General features: G+C 36.6%; 1 protein-coding gene across 1 annotated transcript in view; it reads right to left on the bottom strand.

Moving 5' to 3' along the window:
* The window catches only part of STXBP3 (syntaxin binding protein 3), a 47540-nt gene that overhangs the window by 8643 nt on the left and 18218 nt on the right, over window positions 1-20679 (bottom strand). The window contains exons 4-14 of the mRNA XM_065409057.1: window positions 17647-17723; window positions 17011-17089; window positions 12866-12966; window positions 10442-10596; window positions 8007-8097; window positions 6491-6615; window positions 4841-4945; window positions 4070-4127; window positions 3743-3808; window positions 1568-1648; window positions 358-496 (exon numbers count right to left, since the gene is read on the bottom strand). Of these exons, the coding sequence (XP_065265129.1) occupies window positions 358-496; window positions 1568-1648; window positions 3743-3808; window positions 4070-4127; window positions 4841-4945; window positions 6491-6615; window positions 8007-8097; window positions 10442-10596; window positions 12866-12966; window positions 17011-17089; window positions 17647-17723 (1077 nt within the window). The remainder of the gene's footprint in view (window positions 1-357; window positions 497-1567; window positions 1649-3742; window positions 3809-4069; window positions 4128-4840; window positions 4946-6490; window positions 6616-8006; window positions 8098-10441; window positions 10597-12865; window positions 12967-17010; window positions 17090-17646; window positions 17724-20679) is intronic.

The following is a 20679-nucleotide window of genomic DNA, read 5'->3' as shown; positions in this document are numbered from 1 at the left end:
CCACTCCAAATCCCAGGATGCACCTAACAGCAAATCCCACCCCAAATCCTCCAAACACTGACCTGGGTAAGGAAGGGACAATTCAAGAAAATATCCCACATACCAAGTACTGAGATGCTGCTCAGATAATCTATTGTAAAACATAAATGTGCTTGCTTGTTGTGCTGTATCACTTCTAGCCCTGTATGAGCAACCTCTTCAAGAGGCATCTGGGGAAAAGAGGCTACATGTTATGGCAGCATTTCCTTTTAACCTGCCATGGCCTAGTATGACTGGTCCATACCCAGTATTGGTCTCTGCACTAAAACCTAGTATTGAAATCTATAACATATTGAAAAACAAAGCAACTTATCATACCATTTGTGCTGAAGATATAAAGGAGTATAGCTCTTATTTTATCATAAGAGTCATGGTTTTTGTTGAGTAGAACTGGAAGAAGGACTCTCATTGCGTCTTTCACTTTTTGGCCCTCTGCATCAGTTCCAAGAGCTAAATCCTAAGTGAAAAGCAAACAAAGTGGTCTTAGTGACCAATCATTAAAACAAATAGCATCAGTTTGTGTTTCTGTATTTAGTTCCAGCAAAATGCGAGTTACCACTAACTTTACAAACATTACCACCATGGTGGTTGTGATGGAAGAGTTTCACTAATGACTCTGTTAACACTGAACTTAAACCAAAGGTCCTGTGTCTACACAATTGAAACAGCTATGCTAAACTATTCTAGTTGTGTATTTCAACTGTGGTATCAGAGCTTGTATTTTTTAAACTCTGTAGCAAAACAATTTTGACAGTCCACGCTGGCCAGTCAAATCCTGTTAGAAAACAGCTCTGCCAAAGAATTTCAGCTATAATTAAACACAGTTGTCAGTAAGGGCCCTGTCTGTACAGATGAAACTAACAGCCTGAATATGAACATTTTCAAAACTGAAGAGCTTTTACATTGTAAATGTTGTAAAAGTTTGGTCAGATTTTGTTTAAAGTTGTATTACCAAGTTCCAGACCAAAGACCACTATAACAAAAGTTGCTTCTTATACCCATGTTATATTTTGCAATTATAAGAGAGTCTTTATGTTCATAATATTAAAGAATAAGCTTAAACATTTTAAATATGATTTTGTACTTCATACTTCAGGTTAACAGTATTAGCTTGTTTGTTTATGGTAGTGCCCACAGTATACAAGCTGCTTTCTATACATTCAGAAAGGGAGAGTACCAGCTCTGAGGAGCTCATAATCTAAGGTGAGACATAACTGGACAAGAAATTAGGGAAAGAGAAAAAATAAGTTGGGATTTTTTTTTATTTTTTTTTTATTATTAAATAAAAAGGTCAACTAGATTACCCATAGGCAAAGGTAGGTCTTTTAACAGAGACTTAAATATTGACAGGATAGGAACCTCGGGGAAGAAGTCTTACAGTAAGATTACTCAAGAGTAGACAATTTAAAAAAAAAAAAATCAGACATGAAAAAGGCAGATACAAGCTACAAAATTAGTGTTATGAAAATGACTATTTCTGCATAGACTGCAAACATTAGATTTATTTACACTAACAACTTTCACATACCTGTTCAGTTTTGCACAGCTTTTCTATACTGGATTTAAACTTACTCATGCAATCTTCTGCTATATTAAGATGGACTACTTGCTGTAAGAGAACAAACATCGTAACTTACTTCTTTTCACATAGTTCAGTCACAGCAGGAGTACAATTTAGTTCATTTTTACTAGTTACACAGTCATCTTTTGACTATCTGAGCTTAATTTTGTAACCACCTCATGCTTATGTGTTTTACTTAGAACAAGTGATGGCTTTTTCAGTAAGGATCAAATCCTGGTTTTCAAAGGCAGAAACTTCTGCATGTGCAGTTTTGTTTGTTTGTTTTGTTAAGAATATAACTAGGACAGCTGCAGGTTAAGGAAGGTAGTAATCTGTATGATTGGTAGCTATAGCCAAATACAGTTTAGATGACCCGTCTTGGCACTAAAACACCAAGCAGAAATTGCTGTGTCGTGACAAGGTGGAGATCAGTCCCAAAGACATGAAATTTAGGAAGCCTAATGTTCACATATCTCCATAACAGCCATCAGTCGGATTAAAGTGCAAGGAGGAAGAGAGTGTCTAAATTAATTTTGATAATCAAATTGTAGTTACAAAATCTACAATGAAATTATTGGAATTGAGGTCCCCCTCCCCCTTTACTAATTTCTCATTTCTCAAAAAATCTCAATCAACAGCCTATAATAAGTGAAGAACCTTGTGGCCTAAAATAGGGAAGTGTTGACTTATGACCTTCGCTTAGGATATGGGAATTAGCTTATGATTCTATATTTTGCTAGCTTCCGGTGACTGCCTCACCCTACTTGACTAATCCCTTACATCCTTCCAGAAAAGCACAATGTGACTGATTACAAGCTGATGTCACTCCATTAGGCTTTTGTATAAGGCCGCTTTATAATTATGAATTTTGAAATATGCCTTTACCAAATCCAATAATTTGAGTATTTCAATGCTGTGAAATCATGAGAGAGGATTAAATTCATCTGGATTATCTCAAATTCTAGCCCATTAGAATGTCTTCTCACAAATAACTAAGATACAAAATATGATTTTCTAAATATTAGAGTTAATAAAATGTATCAAATGCAAGTTTTGACCCTGGATGTTGCTGTTTTTTGACTGAAGGCAATACCAAAAATAAAAAATGAAGATGACACTTTAAAACCACAACCAAAGATTCTTTAGGTGTTTGATTAGGTAATTAAACTTGAGAATTTCAAGTTTATCATCTGCTAGTCTCTATCTGCAATGTCACTACTCTATTCCATGGAGTGAAAAAACAAAAAGTGCACCAGGAGAGTGCCATTCACAAAGAAAGATGGTTTATTAGACTTCTAGGTACTATTATTCATCTATAGGAGACCTCTTTCCCTCAACCAGCTTAAGTGATAAAGTCGAGATATGCAACTGGCTGGAACCTGATCTCACTCAGGAGTCCAGAACATCTTTAAGGGGAAATGCGTGCAACAGCAGTACATCTTTTTAAGTCTCGGTTTTTAATTTCTATAATACATGAAGATTCTGCAGTGGGTTTACGATTAGCCACACCTGTTAACTTATGATTACAGGTCAAGTGAGAACATGATCATGCTTCCGTAGTTTCCTTTAGATGTGTATTTTTGCAGATAGGGGTTTCATTTCAGTTTTAATTGATGCATCTTACACTACTTAACTTTAGAATCTTTACTAAGAAAATAAAATACCATGGTGTAAAGTTAAGTTTGACAATATACTAATTGTGTGTTGATCCTATTAATTTGAAACATTTCTTCCATTCATCATTGCTATATAAAGAGAAAGTAAAAGCAATACTGCGAAGCATTAGTTGTTCAGACAGGTATCTACAATCATAATCCAAGTGCATTAGTTTACTTAAAGAGTATGAATTCATCCAACAGAAGATTTTAAACATTTCATATTGACAAAAAAAGCAGTCACACTTGGAAATGGACTTACTCCTCAAAAAATGTGTTCATTGAGAACAAAAATATGAAGCACCTAATATAAAACCATGCATGACAAAAGCTCAATATAAAAAAAAAAAAAAAACCCAAACCAACAGATTTTTCCACCTTAAGGTTCTTGAATTAAAATCATAAAAATATAGCCTTTAAAACCAGAGATATTAATTGGTGAGAACAGTTGACAAGCAAAGTGTAGCAAGTACAGGATGCTGCTTACCTTGGTAATCTGTTTACGGAAGTGTGGCATCTTTTTCATTAGCTGGGCCAGATTACTTAGTGATAACTGTGATAACAGGACAGAGTTTAAAATGAACTGATGTTTCTTATTCAACAAATACAATTTTATTTATTTCCCTTACTGCTGGAGGCTGGGATTTCCCAAATCCACAGCAGAGAAAGTCGTATCAATTTCTCATGTAGGTTAAGAACCAATAACCAAACACAGAACTTTAAACTGACCTTGTTGAAAAATACACTAGGCAAGCAATTAAACATTAGAAAAAAATATTTAACAATAAGTCAGTAATAAGTAACTATTTCTTACTTTTCCTTCTGTTGCTTTTCTCTTTGATGAAACTTCTTTCAAAAGTTTTGGAATTTCCCTGTCAGATTAAGAAAGTAAAGGAATGCTTTACAATCTCAAACAAGTAATTTATTAGTTATAAATTAAATTAACAGTATGATAAAGTAGTAAACGCAAGAGATTTATGGTTTCCAATTATCATAACTGGTTTTTAGTGAAAAATGAGGTTTTAAAAAATAGATAAAAGATACATGTTTCCATACATTTCTAGGTAGTAGACTAAAGCTAAATATTCTCAGTAGGAATACCATCAAGTTAAGGCAAACATTTTGGTATTCCATCCTGCAAAAATACTCATTTTGGATGGGAATGAAATCTCTTTTCTCCATTCATGGCAAAGCTAAGTGCTTCTTGAATTCTAAATTTCCTCCTCAAAATTTAGATGAAGATTGTGAAGTCTCATCATCTTTGAAAGATATACAAATAATTTTAATTTCTAAAGGATTTTAATAAATATTGGTATATGATTTACATACATTTGAGTTATTTTGCTATCATCAGTTTTTGGACACTAGAATTTAAATGTGTACATCACTGAGACGTCTGTAAATACTATTTTTCCTTAATAGCTGGCCAAACCAGATAATCTTTTCCCCTTACAAATCTGTAATCTTTCTATAATTATTCAATGTCTTTATACCTTTGTCAATTCTATTACTGTAGTATTTTCTAATTAAATAATATCCCTGAAATGTATAAAGTATCATAAACATCAAGAACGTATTCACATACTCTAACACATCTGCAATATGCTTGTGCCGAATTTTCACCCAGAGCTCATCCTCCTCCTCCAGAATTGCCTCCCTTTCCTTTCCACTGGGTCCATCTGTTTTATATCTACAGACAGGAAATCAGGTTGTGAAATTAGGTATTTCTAATGTATGCTTTACATAAAAGCAACTGAACATGTAAAATAAAAGTTAAATAACTATTTTTAACATTGGCAGGTAATGCACAAAGATGATTTCTTTTTTAAAAAGAAATGTGGTTCTGAAACAATATGTACTATTTTAAGCATATTTTATGCATAATGCTCAGGAAAAGTTAAGGCTGATCCAAAGTCCTTAATAATTAAGGCAAAATTACATTAATTTTAGAATAATTTTCTTATGCAGTAATCTAGTTAAAGCTGGAAATCCATCCTGGCTTATCCTTTGAATATTCTGTAGGTTGTTGGTTTAAAAAAAAAAAACACAACAGATTTACATGCACTTTAATTTCCTCTAGGTTTTTGATTTTCTCCTTTTGAATTGAAGTTGTGTGCTAAGTCAACCCATTGGAGATGACAAAATATAGATAGCATTAGACGTCTATACACCTCTGGAGGTGCAGAAGGACTTGTGTCTACAAACTCCATGTATAGCTACAGAATAGACTTTTGTGGACTAATTACTCCACATAAATCTACAGCTAGCATGCTTAGCATCACAGTTTTCAATTATTAAGCAGTTTTCTGTGAACAGAAGGAATACGATACATATTAGATATCTTACGACACAATACTTTCATTTATATTTGGATATAGTTGCAGAAACTCACAAATAGTGGTTAAACCAGAAGGCAGTAGAAAGAAAAATACAAACTTAATTAAAAAAAAAAAGTCAAATAGTGGCTTTACCTACTGGATAAAATCTAATCAATAAGTTTCAGACTCGTAAGAATATAAATATAAATAAATGTTGCAAGCTTCGCATTATTTCTGAAACTCTTGTAAATTTCCATTTGATATATAGTTCATTAGCAGATTCTCAGATATCTGAAATGCATCCCACAAAGGTTGCCTGATAGCATGGCAGAAGTATGATGACTTGTTTGTGACAAACAAATTTGGAAGCAGATTCAAGATTTTTGAGACTTGTATCCTATAAGGTGGAACTAAATTAGATCCAAGTTGCAGAGCTCATACCTGGATCTCAACTTCAATAAATATAAAAAAAATTCAGCTCTACTAGTCACCAATTAAGATTTCAGATTAGGGTAGTAAATATAGCTACATCAGCTAGATGTCTTAATTTTTCTGATCATAGGATAAGCCAAGAATTGTTGCTGCTATGGACATTTCCCCCTCCTGCCATAGTTATCCATACCTCTGTGACACCCTCCCCACACCAAATCAGTCTTACTACTGGGGCCGTATCTTTGAAGGCCCACTCAGAAGCTTCAAGACAATGTAACCAATCAAAAATCTCTGGCAAAGAGAGGACAGAAGAAAAAAAGTTTTTAAATAAACTGTAGCCATCTTTATACAGCATAAAGAAGTAAAATAGCAAATAATTCCCTTTGTAGTTCACCTTTAATAACTGTACAAATAAAGCAGATATCAAAGACAGTTCCTAAACTCAAGTCAGAATGAAGTATTTAGATACAAAAAGTTATACTTGCTTGTATGTATCATTTTCAATTGGTAGCAGATCATATGCCATTGCTTGGAAGGTAAGTTCATGGAGTACAGTGGACACAGGGTCAAAGCCACGATCAATTATTAACAGCTGGGAGTGGGTTTTACCCTAAAAACATCAGGACAGAAAAAAACTTTTAAGGCATACTGTACAAAGCTACAATGCTCCAAATCTATTTGAAGCAACCAAATCACATTCTAAGCCTTCTTGGAAAATCCTATAGAGTGCCAGGACGGTTTATTCTCTGATCAAGAGCAAGATATTTTTTAATTCAAAAACCCATTACAGTTAAGTTGTCATTAGCTATACCAAACTGGCCCAGCTACTACTCAGCCACGAAACAGAGGAAGCTCTCTGTTTAAAAAGACAATATGCGTTCATACAGGATGTTTATGTATTGGGTTTTCAGGCACACTACAATCCTTTCACTTTTCACCTCAACAGCAAAAATCCCTTTTGAACTGGACAAAACAGAAAACAAGCATGTCTTAGGCTTGACACACAGAAACATGGATATTATCTGAATCCTAGACCAAGAGAACTTACAGTTTTAAATGTGATAACCAGCTGATCTTGATGTGGATTCAAAATTAAGTTCTTTAGGAGTCACTAGAAGATCAGCATCACAAAACCTCAGCGCTTTGATCAAGTCAGAAGGTCAGCAAGACAGGACCAAACTGAGCATTCAGAATGGCACCAGAGGTCCCAGAATGCATGACTGGTTCCCAACCCTTTTATCAGAGGCTCTTCCTTCCCCCAATAGATCTTTTTCTTCTTTTTGATTTTCTCTTATCTTGTTTGCTCCTGTTTCTGCTCCCAGTCTCTTGGTGGTTGTGCCCATCTCATTTCCCCAAACACTAGAAAAGTACTTCATGCTTGGGTTGGGTGGAGTATCTATTGGTGGCACAGGGGACTCAGTTGCATTTATTCTTGTGGCTGAGCTGAATGCCATGGAATCAGAGACACTTGGGTCAGTGGGCTACTGTCTGAGCATGCAACCACCTGTACACATGACCTATGACAAACTATTAGGGACTATTGTGGGAGAAATGAAGGATGGTAGGCATATTTCTAAGAGCCCTGTTCTCCCACAGCAACGGGATTTCCATGAATCCTGAAGTGGGAAAATTGTACCCCTGAAATAATCCGCTGCTTTGCCCAGTGCCCTAAAAAGTGGGATGAGTCAAAATCATGCATTTTCCCTCTGATCTGCACCACCCATTTATTAGTCTGGCAACCCTCCTCCAGGTGGGACGTCTCTGTGTGTTATTATATGAACATAGAGCATCAATTCTGTTTTCTTTGGATAAGAAACCTACTGCACAAGTTCTCTTCCAACCTGTTTTTAAATTACACAAAAAGCAACTGAAGGGACAATCAGTTTTCTACATTTAGTAACCAAATCTTTTTTTTAAAAAAACAGCAGTCTTCTAACATCCTTTAACAATTTCCTTTGTTTACAAAAATAAAGCAAACATGGGATGTAGCTTTCACTCTACCTTTATTTGGCTTTTCTCATCAATTTTATAGTAGTTTTCAAGCTTATTTTCAACTAGCTCTGCAAGTTTGCTGGCATTATCCAATGGCTTGCTGGAGGGGAAAAAAAGAAAACGTCTCAAATATTGTTTATTAAATTTCTGTTAAGACATTTTAGTGTCAGTGTTCTATAATGCAACTACTTACCTTCAAACACCTGTAGTTTCAGAACTCCTACTTAATTTTGAAACATTTCAAACACATTTTTGCCATAATGCAAATTTACAGTACTTTCCCTCAACTATGACATAAAACAGTTTAAGAGCTTACTCCTAAACACACTTAAGCATGGAGGGCTTTGGAGCGGAGCCCGGAGCTGGAGCGCGGAGCAGCAGGTTTTTGCCTGGAGCTGGAGTGGAGCCGGAGCACAGCTCCAAAGCCCGTTAGCATTTCATTCTTATTTTCCTATCAAGCCCACATATCTGTATGATCAAGCCCTAAATTGTTATCTTGTACTCAAAACAAAGTGTACACAGGTGTTTTTTAAAGAAATATAAGCAAGACCAAAATGGATAGCTAATATAATGGATAGCAAGTCTTACCTACATGTACAATAGTCAATAAGAAGAGCGAAAGAACAATAATGGGATGGTTATTCAATTCTGGTTGCAGAAATACTGGAGTGAAAAATTTCAGTGTTTCTCCCCATAATTCTAGTTGCAAAGCTAATCACAAATAACAATGTGTTACACCATATAATATTCAGATTTATAGTAATTTTTAGTTTAGATGCTATAAGATAAACAGCCTTTAGTTTTATGGTTTAACTGTCAAAATCCTTTAAGCATTTAACTGTAAAAGAATGCTGCTTGTTGAAAATTTGTGTAAAAAGTTATGTGCCCACACCACACACAAAAAAAACCCAACCAGGAAACTTTTTCTACTTTTAATTTACTATTTAAACACAAGCTTGTTTAGTACTTTGTTCTTAGTAGATTATAGGAAATGATAGCTTTAGAGACTGTATGGTGAAGTGGTAGAGAAATTTAATAATCTGCATTTCTATTATGCCTTTGATCAGAAAATATCAAAGATGCTTGAGAAGTTTTAATGCATTTAGGCCCTGATTCAGAAGAGCATCCTTACTCAGAACACTTAAACACAAGTATAACTTTAAGGATGTGTTCAAACATATAAAAAGTCAGACCTCCTGGCTCCAGAAAGAGTAAGTAGCTACTAAAGAGAAGGTAGGTGAGGTAATATCTTTTATTGGACCAACTTCTGCTTTCAAGCTTACACAGAGCTCCTCTTCTTCAGGTCTAAGCAGCTAATAGGCAGGCAGGCAGTTTTTGCTTAACTATTTTATCTGAGAATGAATTACTATTTAAATAAATGGCACCATTCCAACTGGTCTGGGCTTGTACTGTAATTATCTCTGAATAGAACAACCAATATTAAAACAAAACCAAAATGGATTTAAAGTTACCGGTAAGACTGACACCCATAAAAAGCTCAAAAATTCAATGCTAGAGCTCAGAATATCTACTCACTACCCCACACCAGGCACAATGAAAAGAAAGAAAACTAAAGGGACAACTTATCTTTTTTAATTAAGTTTCTGTATAGTACACTTTAAAAGTGTGTTATCTTTAAACTTTCAAATTTTAATTTTTAGAAGGTTTTTTTCTGCTCCTGCTTATTTTTTTAATCATCTTTTCAGCTAAGGAGACTGGGCAGCTTGAAACAGAGAGAGGCAAGCCTGAGCACATTTATTTCCCACCCCAACAGCAGTTGTTTAAATCCTTCCCTATGACCCGCAAAGGGCTCCAGGAGAATGGAAGTTGGGAACTTTCTTGGTCCCCAAGGATCAATTGCTCCCTGTTCTCTGGAGAGGTTCAGAAAGGGAAGGGGACTCTCAACTCCGCTCCGATTGCTCCTTAGGCCCCCCCCGATCTCAAACCTTAGCTTTTTCCCTTCTCCTCTGGCTCCTGTTGCTTCCCAAATCCATGCAGGGATCCCAGAAAAAGGAGACATTCTCCTAGGCTCAAATTTAGTAACAGAAGTTCTGTTGCTAGGTTACTGGTAAAACACTCATGCAGAACCTGGGGAACAGGATGCATGCAAATCCATCCCCCCCCCCCCCCAAAAAAGTAGTACATGAAAATGATGTCACACTAGCAAATGAGACAGTAAGTGCAAGTGACCAGCAACAAAAGCACTGAGACTGACAACTCTTTGTATATAGTCAAATGCTCAAGATAAGCAAAAACAATCTGCACCACACTTACTCTATACGTGGACCAACATCAACTTATTTAATTATAGTTAAGGATAAAATATTACGTTTTCATTAAAAGCATATCAGAAGATGGAACATTGCTGTTTCTAAACAGCACTGCAAGTAGGAAGTCATAACACTGAAAACCCTACATATATTTAACACTATTTTCTGCCCTACCTTTTATATCTTACTCCTGGGTTTTCCTCTAAAGTTGCACATAATGTAACAATTTGTTCAGCCATTGCTTCCATGATGGCATCTTTACCATTTGCCTTTTCCACAGTTGGACTGTAACAGCAGAAGAATGCATCTGGGACATCGAGAGTAAATACCTAAGTAAAGCATAGACATGAAAGAGCTTAGCATTGTACATTTCTTTAAAAATAAGAACATCTGGTGTAAGAACAGTCACAGGTGTGAGGACCTTATTTTGTAACAAAAAAGACATGCACAAGAAAATACATATCTAAGCTAACATTGCCTAATGATACCATTTTATTTTTATCTCAATCATCTCTCTTTTTCTTTGTCCTCTTGTTCTCACTCTCCTTTCCTCTATTACTCTCCTCCATTTTCTCTTCTCCCTTACAGTCACTACTGTATGTTTCAACCTGTTCACTACCTGTACAGATGGAGGAACCTGAGGCAGTCAGAACTAAATACCATCCAATGTCTGGCATGGAGCAATACAATGCAATGCCAAAGTGATTATAAAGCGACACAGTGAAGCCTCCTTAGGCCCACAATTTGACATACATTTAAGAAGTTATAGTCGGGGGGGATGGGGGAGGGGTAAGAGAGAAATATATACATATACTTGTAGAACTTCAGCAAAAGATTTTACTTGTTTCTGACCCATTAAAAACTACTCTTCTGGCGGCTCCCCAGTTAAGCAAGTTGCTGCCAGAGATTCACATAATCCTTATATCAACAGGCTCTCTTGACATCTTAAAATTACCTCCGTAGCTATGTAGCCAAATTCCAAATAGGAATTCCCTCTGCAGACAAAGGCGCAAAATGCTTATTTCCTTCTTGCAGAACATGGCCATTCAAACCTGTCCCAGGATGAAGTCTGCCTCTACCCAGTTCTATCACCATGCAAACTGGGCTTAGGAGACTAATCAGGAGAAGATGCATCTGAAGAAGTGGGTTTTTTACTCACAAAAATTTATGCCCAAAATAAATTTGCTAGTCTTTAAGGTGCCACCGGACTCCTCGCTGTTTTTGTGGACACAGACTAACATAGCTACAAGGATACTTGTCATCAGGAGATTCTTATCTACCAGCCAAGCAAGCAAAAATGCCTTTATTGCATGTTTATGATTCACAAAGACCTCAAGGGTTCCCTGATTCCAAGGCATTAATAAATAAAAAAAAAAAAAAAAAAAAAAAGCTAAAAAGGAAAAGGGGTATGGATTCTGCTTAATTGGTTTTATAATGGAAAAAGTATCAATTTCTCAGTTTCAGATAGAGGTTCTCTGGAGGACCAGGATAGTGAAATCCCACAATAAACAAAGGTTTTCACAGCTCTCAGTTGACTTTGGATGCAGATGTTTCATCAAAACTAAAAAACTTTTTTTGGTAAAAGCAGTTTAATAAAAACAACCCTCTGACAAACACTTGTGATAAAAGCCCTTTGTGTAAGTCAACATTAGGAAGAAGATTCTCATTCCATTACTACAACCCCATAAACTCACCCAATAAAAAGCAGTGAAGAGAGGGCAAGGAGTCCTTCAGTTAGGAAGCTCCCTTACCAGAAAACAACAGGAGGCAAGAGCCTCTCCTACACTCATATACCAGTTGGGGTACAAGCGTTTGTGACCCTAGCAGTGTGGCACATAAGAGAGAAAGGGAAGATACACAGAAAACAGGGAAAAGTAATGTGAGAAGAAGAACAGACATTTCTACAACTTCCTACAGTGGAGCAAGGGTTCTTGGCCTTGTGGGCTTCCCTATCTTGGCCAGTATTGATGTAATATTTCATCTTGTTTTTCTTTTATATGAAGTGCATGAGTGACAGATCTGCTATTGCAGACAGGTTTTCAGCCTCTTTCATTGGTGGTTTTCACTCTAGCTGGTGATTATCCTCACCAGTGTCTTCATATTACTATTCTTAAATATATCAGGTCGTCTTTGCTTTTAGAATCCTAAATTCTCTGAATTGTTTGCTCTTGCTGAATTCCCATCTCTCAACGAGTAGTTGATTCTGGGGTCTTAACTAATCCTATCTAGTTACATGTCAGGATAACAATATTACAAAATAGTGAGTAGTGCAGTTTGACATTGCTTAAAACAAGCCAGAACTCATTTGCTGCACTGAATGACAAAAGCTTTGCATGTCAACTGAACCCAGTCATGCAATGAAGACAATTGAAAATAAATCTTTGATAGCAATAGCAATTTGTTTTCATCTTGCAAATACATTGGAAATAAGCCAAAATGGTGGTAAGCTTTGTGTACTGTTTGTCACAAAGTCTGAAAAATATATTTAAACTAAAAACCAGCTACATTTCAGGACTTTATAGTGGATAAATCAACACTTAGAAATATAAAATGCAGTATAATTTCTGGAGTTATGCTAATATAAAGACTAAAGTTTACCTGAGATTCATATGGAAAGAAGGAAATATTTATTTCTTTGCACCTTCTTATAGCCCTTGAGCAGGAGGACTTCATTTTATTAAAGAGAATGTCAGGGCAAACTGGAAGAAGAGATTAAAGGTTATGAAGCCATTTTATATTTATTTCAGTTAATTCATTCACATTTAAATTTGCAGCATAAAAACCTCATTTATTTATAAATCTTGTTCTTTAAAAGTCAGATTTGTTTCAGAGAATTACCATATTAGTCTGTGGTTCCAGCATGTGATCAGACAGGAATTCTCCCAGCTAGAAAATTCTGAACTTTTAGAAACCAGAAACATGCCCATGGCTTACAGAATTCCATCATCAGGTTCTTTCAAAAGAGAGGCTGAAACAAGAGTCAATCACTATTAATGGATAAAAATATTATAGAACCCTCCCAAAGGGAAAGAGAAGCGGTGTTAATCCACCGGGTTTGGGATCTCTCTTCAGAGAAGAGTTACAGGTACTTTTCTTTCCAGTGGATTCCAGCTTTTGGACACCGAAGCCCGAGAAAGATTTAAAACAAATTTAAGAGATACTGGAACAAACAAGGAGAAGAAAAAATAGTGAAAAACAACAAGAGGGTTTTGTGTAGGTTTTCTCTCCCCTTTCATACGAGTAGCAAGGTACCTCCTAAATATTACAAAAAGGAGATTAAGATAGCCATCTCCTACACCCTCAAAATGGGCAATACACATCCCCAAACAAAATATAAAAGCAGATACAAGAGTTTGGTTGCACCTATTTTAGAAATATATTCTGTAACACTGAGAGGTTAAACTTGGATTCTTGTCTAGAAACTGAATTTAAGCAATGATTAGTAAATATATGCAGATAAGACCATATGGATGCTTAGCAAATTCCTTGAACAGAGAGCCAAAATGGGTTTTCCTTAAATGAAATAAATGGACAAACCTTAGAGGTTTACAGATCTGCAACTTAAACAGGGAGATATACAATTAGACAGCCATTCAGACATGGTTCTCTTGGAACATCAGAACCTATTGTAGGAGTGTTGTATGACACAAAAACACAAGTGGATTTTAAGGGCTCTAGAGCCTATTTTAACTAAAAGCCTACAGACAAGAGACCACCAGGCCTCTTGAAGGTTGTTCTGTTTCCTGGTGGCTGTGACTTGTAAAGATCTTCCATTTAAAAAAATAAATAAATAAAAAAAAATAGCTCAACTACAAAGCAGCTCTATATGGATGAAATGTGGATTGTGAGGGAAGCCAATTTTGTAGCACCAAAGGATAACCAAATAACCAATGTCGCCAACAAATAAATGTCTTCCCATATGAATGCCAGGTCTAGGTTCACTAGACACCCAGAGTCTATTTTTTTTTTTTTAAAGAGGTTCTTGCTACATTTGAAAAGGGAGATTAGAACCCATTGACTTTTAATGCTCATCATTAAATGCCTGAACCCAGTCTTAGTTGTATCAGCTCTTCCTTCTCCCTGGTTCCCTTGATAGAGTAAGAGGAGGACTGTACAACAGACCTAATGAAACCAAGGATAGCATTGGTTGTTAGATCTGTCAGATTCACTTCCCTTTTCTCCCCACAGAGATTCCTTTCATCATTCAACAGGCCCTCAAGCTTCTGATAAACCTCCATAGGAAGGCTGATAAATATTTACACCTGTAAGTACAGGTTCCAGAGGCAGGTGCTCTCATTGATTGTCACTAAACACATCACCAAACCAGATGTCTATGTCCAAGCCCTACCAGAGGTGGTGTTCAGATGTGAGTTTCTCCTGGAGGAGAGACTAAACAAAGAGGCAGAAGTTTTCTTCCATAAACTTGACAAAACTAATGCAAGTGAAGAAGCTGTGCTGTAAGGCCTCTGATTGGACCTGTACTGAAGTGAGCGTCAAAACAAAATCCTAAGCCCAGCACAGGAGCTAAATTCTGTTCTTCACTTTTACTAAAGCCTTTGAGGTTTTCTGGGTGAGCCAACTACAAGTCTTATTCAAGATCAGAAGGGGTTTGAGGCACTCGTAAGGCCTGATGGCTCAGGGGGATATCTGAGAACAGTGCATAGGCACATCCATCATGTTGCACTGAGCATCTTCGGACGCAGCTGCTACATCTACCTCCCTCTTTCTTGCAAGTGAAGTGGCAACTAAGTGAACAGCATAGTACCACAGTGCATTGATGAATCATATGCTAGCCACTGAACAGATCCACATCTTGGTAAATCCCCAGAAAGTGAACTGAAGGGATGGAACCTTAAGACTACTAAGAACATGGTGTGTCAATGAAGAACCTCTGTAACAAGAGGGGCTATTAAGTACTCCAAAAGTACTTAAAGGCCCTGCTATTTGTTGGCATAGCTAGATATTATACCAAGAAGCTAGGGCCAAAGCCTCAAGTATGTCAAGAATGCAGATGACTAGCATGAAGCAGCACTGAAAGGAGCAGGAAATGAAGCCCCAACAATTGTTGCTGCTGGTTTGGCAACTGTTCTGAGATAGAGCAGTTTGCCCATGAAGCAAGCCGAAGATATGCTTTGGGCAACAGAATGACAAGAAATGGAAAAAAAAAAAAAAATCAGTAAAGGACACTGGAAGGCAGTGGGGAAATATATACTGAAGCTAAAAAGAGTGCTGCTATAAGTTCGAACCTTCACTAAAAAATGCTGGCTGGTCCCAAGGAACTCTGTCAACTACAGTCAGAAAGGAGCAGACCTTGGAATTCTGGGGCCACCATGAAGCACACATACAAAGGGTATGGAATGCCCTCTGGGGAACATTTCACCCAATAATATGCTGGAAAACACAAGGCTACAGTGGAAATCTAAGGTAATAGGTATCTCAGAGGAAAGTTTCTGTACTGTTCTCATTTTTTCATTTTAACATTTTAAAGGTTTTTAAGTTCTTCCACAACAGCATAATAAAAAAAAAAAGACACACACAAAAGACAGAACAGTGACACCACAAATCATAAGTCAAACAGCAGAATGTAGTTTGGCTTTGGGGGGAGAGGGGTAGTGGATTTGCATTAGAGGTTTTTTGTTTGTTTTGTTTTGTTTTAAAAGATATAGACAGGCGTCTTATAATCTGGCCTGAGTAAGGGGAAACGTGTAACTGCACAGCTCTAAGAGTAGACCAGGGACCAAACTGATGCAGCCAAAATTCAGTGTCTGCTTCCCATGGGGGAAGGAAGTTAGACTAGAATATAAAGGACATAAGAATGGCCATACTGGGTCTGCCACATGCTTCAGAGGGAACGAACAGAACAGGGCAATTAGCGAGTGATCCATCCCTGTCATCTAGTCCCAGCTTCTGGCAGTCAGAGTATGGGTGTCCTTTTCCTAGCACAGCTTATTTCCCTCTCCACACTCTTTCAGCTGTGCCGACTGATAATGGAGGGGGTGCAGCCTTAGTTCCCACACGCGCACAGATTGAGGGATTACCTATGGAATGACAGCTGTTCTTTCCTTTGCGTGCAATTTATGATGCAAATAGACTATGCAGAGGAATTAAGAGGGCACCTACACTTTCTTACTCCCCTACAAGCATGTGGAGGCCAGCTCAAAACTGAGTTCATAGTGAATAAGTGAAATATAATCAAACTTCAAACCACTGTCCTTGCAGCACAGCAAACTGTCATCCCAAGAAAGTCATTTTTTGATGTTATTTATGCACAGGATTATATGTTTGTGTACCTCATAATTTTGCTCAAAAGCTTCTTCCTTTACATTCTATAGCATACAAATACAGTTAGCATGTTATAAAAATAAAACCAAAATATGTAACATTGAAAACTAAAGCATAAAATGCAAATGTCATATTTATTCTGGGAAATAAGAAGCCACAGTGCCACACTGAACAGAAACTCTAATTCCACATCCTGTGGCTTTCCATTTCTGGCTACAATGCCTTACAGCATAATTAACAGGCAAAGACAGAATTATGGGTTGGAGGTGTTTTAAAACACCTCAACTTAAATTCTCAACTCTGGTAAACAAGCTGAATCTCAAAACTCCCCTCACAGCTTAGTGCAGTAGTTAATTTTTCAAATATGCACCAACTAGAAAATTAGAATAGGTTAGTAGCAAGATAAGACTGACAACCACTTTTAAACATTCATCATTATCAAACTCAAAAAAATTACTTACAGTCAGTGAAGTAGACATATGCTGCTTTGTACTTGCTGGATGTTTTACTTACAAAGTCATTTATAAGCCCATCTACAGACTTAAGATAAAAATGCTAAATTGTAATTTACTATAAAGAAAATAACTGTCATTCATGTCTATTTTGCCTGCCCTTAGAACAAACTTTTCTTGGTCTATATTTTTGAAAAGTTAGTGTTTATTGATCAGTATGAAATCAGAAATACTGTAATCACAGTCACATGGGAATGTAAACACTGAACTATAATATTTATATATATCCAGCCCAAGGATGACAAAACAATGAAAGAAGATCAGTAATATTCTCATCTATAGAAGTTGTACAAAAGATTGCTTTAAGGAAGCAAAGAAAGCAGAGGGGAGAAGGAAAATCTTATGTTATATTGTTATAGATTGAAAATGATTTAATAATTGGAAATTCAGTCTCTTCTGAACATTTCTGTAGCACCAGTACAGCCAACTCTTTTCTACAGCCATTATTTTGAATGACAGCTTTGTAATAGCTCAGTATGTAATGTTACGATGGCTTAGTGCTTTATGCTTTCTGTACTACAAAAAGAAAGAAAAAAAATCAAGAAGAAAAACTAAGTAAAAGTTTTTCCCCTTAAAAATACTAACCTTCTTGGTTGGAGTGATGAAATAAATTGCCTTCATGTGCGGGACAGGCTCACGGTTTTTATAAACATTCTCCACAGCTAAAATATATAAAATTACTCATTTCAAAATGCAATACTCAATATATCTTTCTTAATTAATTAAGTTTGGAAAACTACATTGAACACTAAGGTTTATAAACAAAAAAACTAAAGCATTCTGGATTGCATCTTCTAATAATGCTCTATTTGACCAGTGATTGTATTTTACATTAGTATTTCCATAAGCTAAAATGGGTGTAAAACTCATTCTATGGAGAGAGCTGAATTACACTTTTAATTGATTAAGTAAGGTCTGTGGGTGGGGCCTTAAAATAAATAAATAAATAAAAATCAGGGGCCAGATGCTACCTTATCTATAAAGAATCCCCATTTTTCACATTGGAGGTTAACACAAAGACAGAGTAGAACAGAGTTACGTACTAACTAAACCTCTAGGTCCCAATCTTGCAAGTTGTTCTACACAGATAGACCTCTGCCCTTATGTAGAGCCCCAGTAAAATCAATGGATCTCCATACGTGGGGCCAACATGCAAACAGCAGCTTACAGGATCACCACCTTAGTAAAATTATGCTTCTATTCAGCATCAGAAGGGAAAAAACCAACACAGAGTACCTTCAAGACTCTAGCCTTTTCTGTCCTTTTAGCATTTCTTGTGCAATTAACCTACTGGACATGTAACGGCATGAACAAGTTGGTCATTTTTAAAAAACCAACTATTTCATGTAACACGTCCTTCTAATGGCTTCTCTGTTTAGCTTACTCATTACACTACAGATATTACATAGAGGATTTCCTGAGATAGGGCTGCCATGCATTGGTGGGAAAATGCGGGAAAACTTGTCTTGCTTCCGATCATGCCACAGCTTTTGTAAATTAACAGAGAACTTCAGTTTCCCGGACTGTCAGTCTGGCACTTTAAGCAGCACTTCACTTACTTGGTGGTTAAGAAAAGTTATACCCATTTGTTCTGAAAAATTTTCAGATGGAAACAGCAAAGCAATTTACTAAGAGTAAAATACACTTGAAAAGTGAATTACAGTTGAGATTTGAGCTTACTGTTCTTTCTGAAGTGGCATGTGATATACTGGACATATGGAAAGACAGTATCCGAGTAAATAATCAGTCTTAAAGCAGAACAAATTTAATATCAATGTTTAAATTTACATACTAAGGGTCCAATTATACAATCTCTTCCTTACTTTAAGTAGCCCCATTGATACTCGTGTGAGCAAGAATTGTGAAGTTACCATCCTAAATACTGTCTCACCATAAAATACGGATTTTTTAAAAAAAGAATCTATTAGAGAAGATTGAAAACTGCTTTCATAAAGTTTAATATATTCACTATCAATTTCAAAATGTTACTTTTCACCAGGATGATTTAGGCATCAGGCATCACAGAAATGCTAACTTTAAACACACTTCAAATAAGTTTTATAGCGAGAAATACTTCTTACTTTTTGAATTTTAAGACGGCTGAGACAAGGAAAATATAAGTGTTCCCTTTAATAAATGGTTTTTACAGGCTATAAAGTTTATGATTGCAGTGTTTCATCTTTTCAAGAATATAGGTAAATCTAGTCTCAAATATATCATATAGCAATTACACTATCAAATGAAATCTCATCTGATATTCTGCTTCTGACAGAGGCCAATACCAAATGCTTCAGAGGAAGGTGCAAGAAACTCCATAATGAACTGCCCATCAGGGTACTTTCCCCTTAAACACTTGCAGAAAGCGACTGCCTGAAGAATGAGGAGTTATAGCCTTCATTTTTTATTCTAGCTAATTCTAGCCAAGAATATTTTCATTATCCATTTTTAATCCTTTTTATTCTGGAAAGCTCTTGGACTCTGACATATTGTGAAAATGAGTTCCTGTGATAAATGAAGGGGGGTGGGGGTAGCTCCCTTTTATGGATGCCCAGCCAGACAGTAGCTATAAAATCCCTCTTAGTAGCTGTTCTCTAATTGCTCTACCTGTAAAGGGTTAAAAAGTCTCACTGCTGCATAGATAAAAAGAAGTGAGTGGACACCTGGCCAAAAGAGCCAATGGGAAGGCTAGAACATTTTAAAATTGAACAAAGACTCCCTTTTGTCTGTTGTTCTCGGGGAGAGGCAGACATGGTGCAGTTATGCTGTGAAAAGCTTGGGCCAGGTATGAAAAAATCATCAGTATCATACCCAGAAACTACTCACCTAAAACCCCAGATATGTAAGTAGATCAGGAAAGGTCTAGGAAGACGCGATTAGGTTTATCCCTTTTATTTCTTTATGGCTTGTGGATTCCTCTGTGCTAACCCCAGGTGCTTTTGTTTTGCTTGTAACCTTTAAGCTAGACCTCAAGAGAGCTATTCTTGATGCTTAATTCTTGTAGTTTTTTTATTTAATCTAGCAGAAGACTAAGTTCCCAGATGAATTTTCTTTTATTAATAAAATTTACCTTTTTTTACAAACAGAATTGGATTTGTGCGTCTTAAGAGGTTTGTGCACGTTGTTTAATTAGCTGGTGGCAACAGCTGATTTACTTTCCCCCCCCCTCCTTTCTCAGCTCTTCCCCGGGGGGGGGGGTGAAAGGGCTTGAGGGTACCCCACAGGAAGGAATTCCCAAGTGTGCCTTCCTGGGTTCCCAAAGGGGTTTTTCATTTGGGTGGTGGCAGCATCTACCAATCCAAGGTCAGAGAAAAGCTGTAACCTTGTGAGTTTAATACAAGCCTGGAATGGCAAGTATTAATTTTTAGAGTCCTTGTGGGCCCCCACCTTCTGCACTCAAAGTGCTAGAGTGGGAAAATCAGTCTTGACAGTTCCATAGGTTAATTCTGCATTGAATAGAAGGATTTCCTTTTAGCACTTTTAAACGTTACCTTTTAGTTTCATTGGATGTCCCCTTGTTCTCTATATCATTCATTATTTTATTCACAGCTATCATGTCCCCTCTTCTCTCCACTCTAAACTTAAACAGTTCTTAGTCTTTCCATCCTTCCGTGGAGACTG

This window comes from Emys orbicularis, chromosome 8 (assembly GCF_028017835.1).
Source record: "Emys orbicularis isolate rEmyOrb1 chromosome 8, rEmyOrb1.hap1, whole genome shotgun sequence".
Classification (NCBI taxonomy): domain Eukaryota; kingdom Metazoa; phylum Chordata; order Testudines; family Emydidae; genus Emys; species Emys orbicularis.
This window is presented reverse-complemented; position numbering and strand designations above follow the sequence as displayed.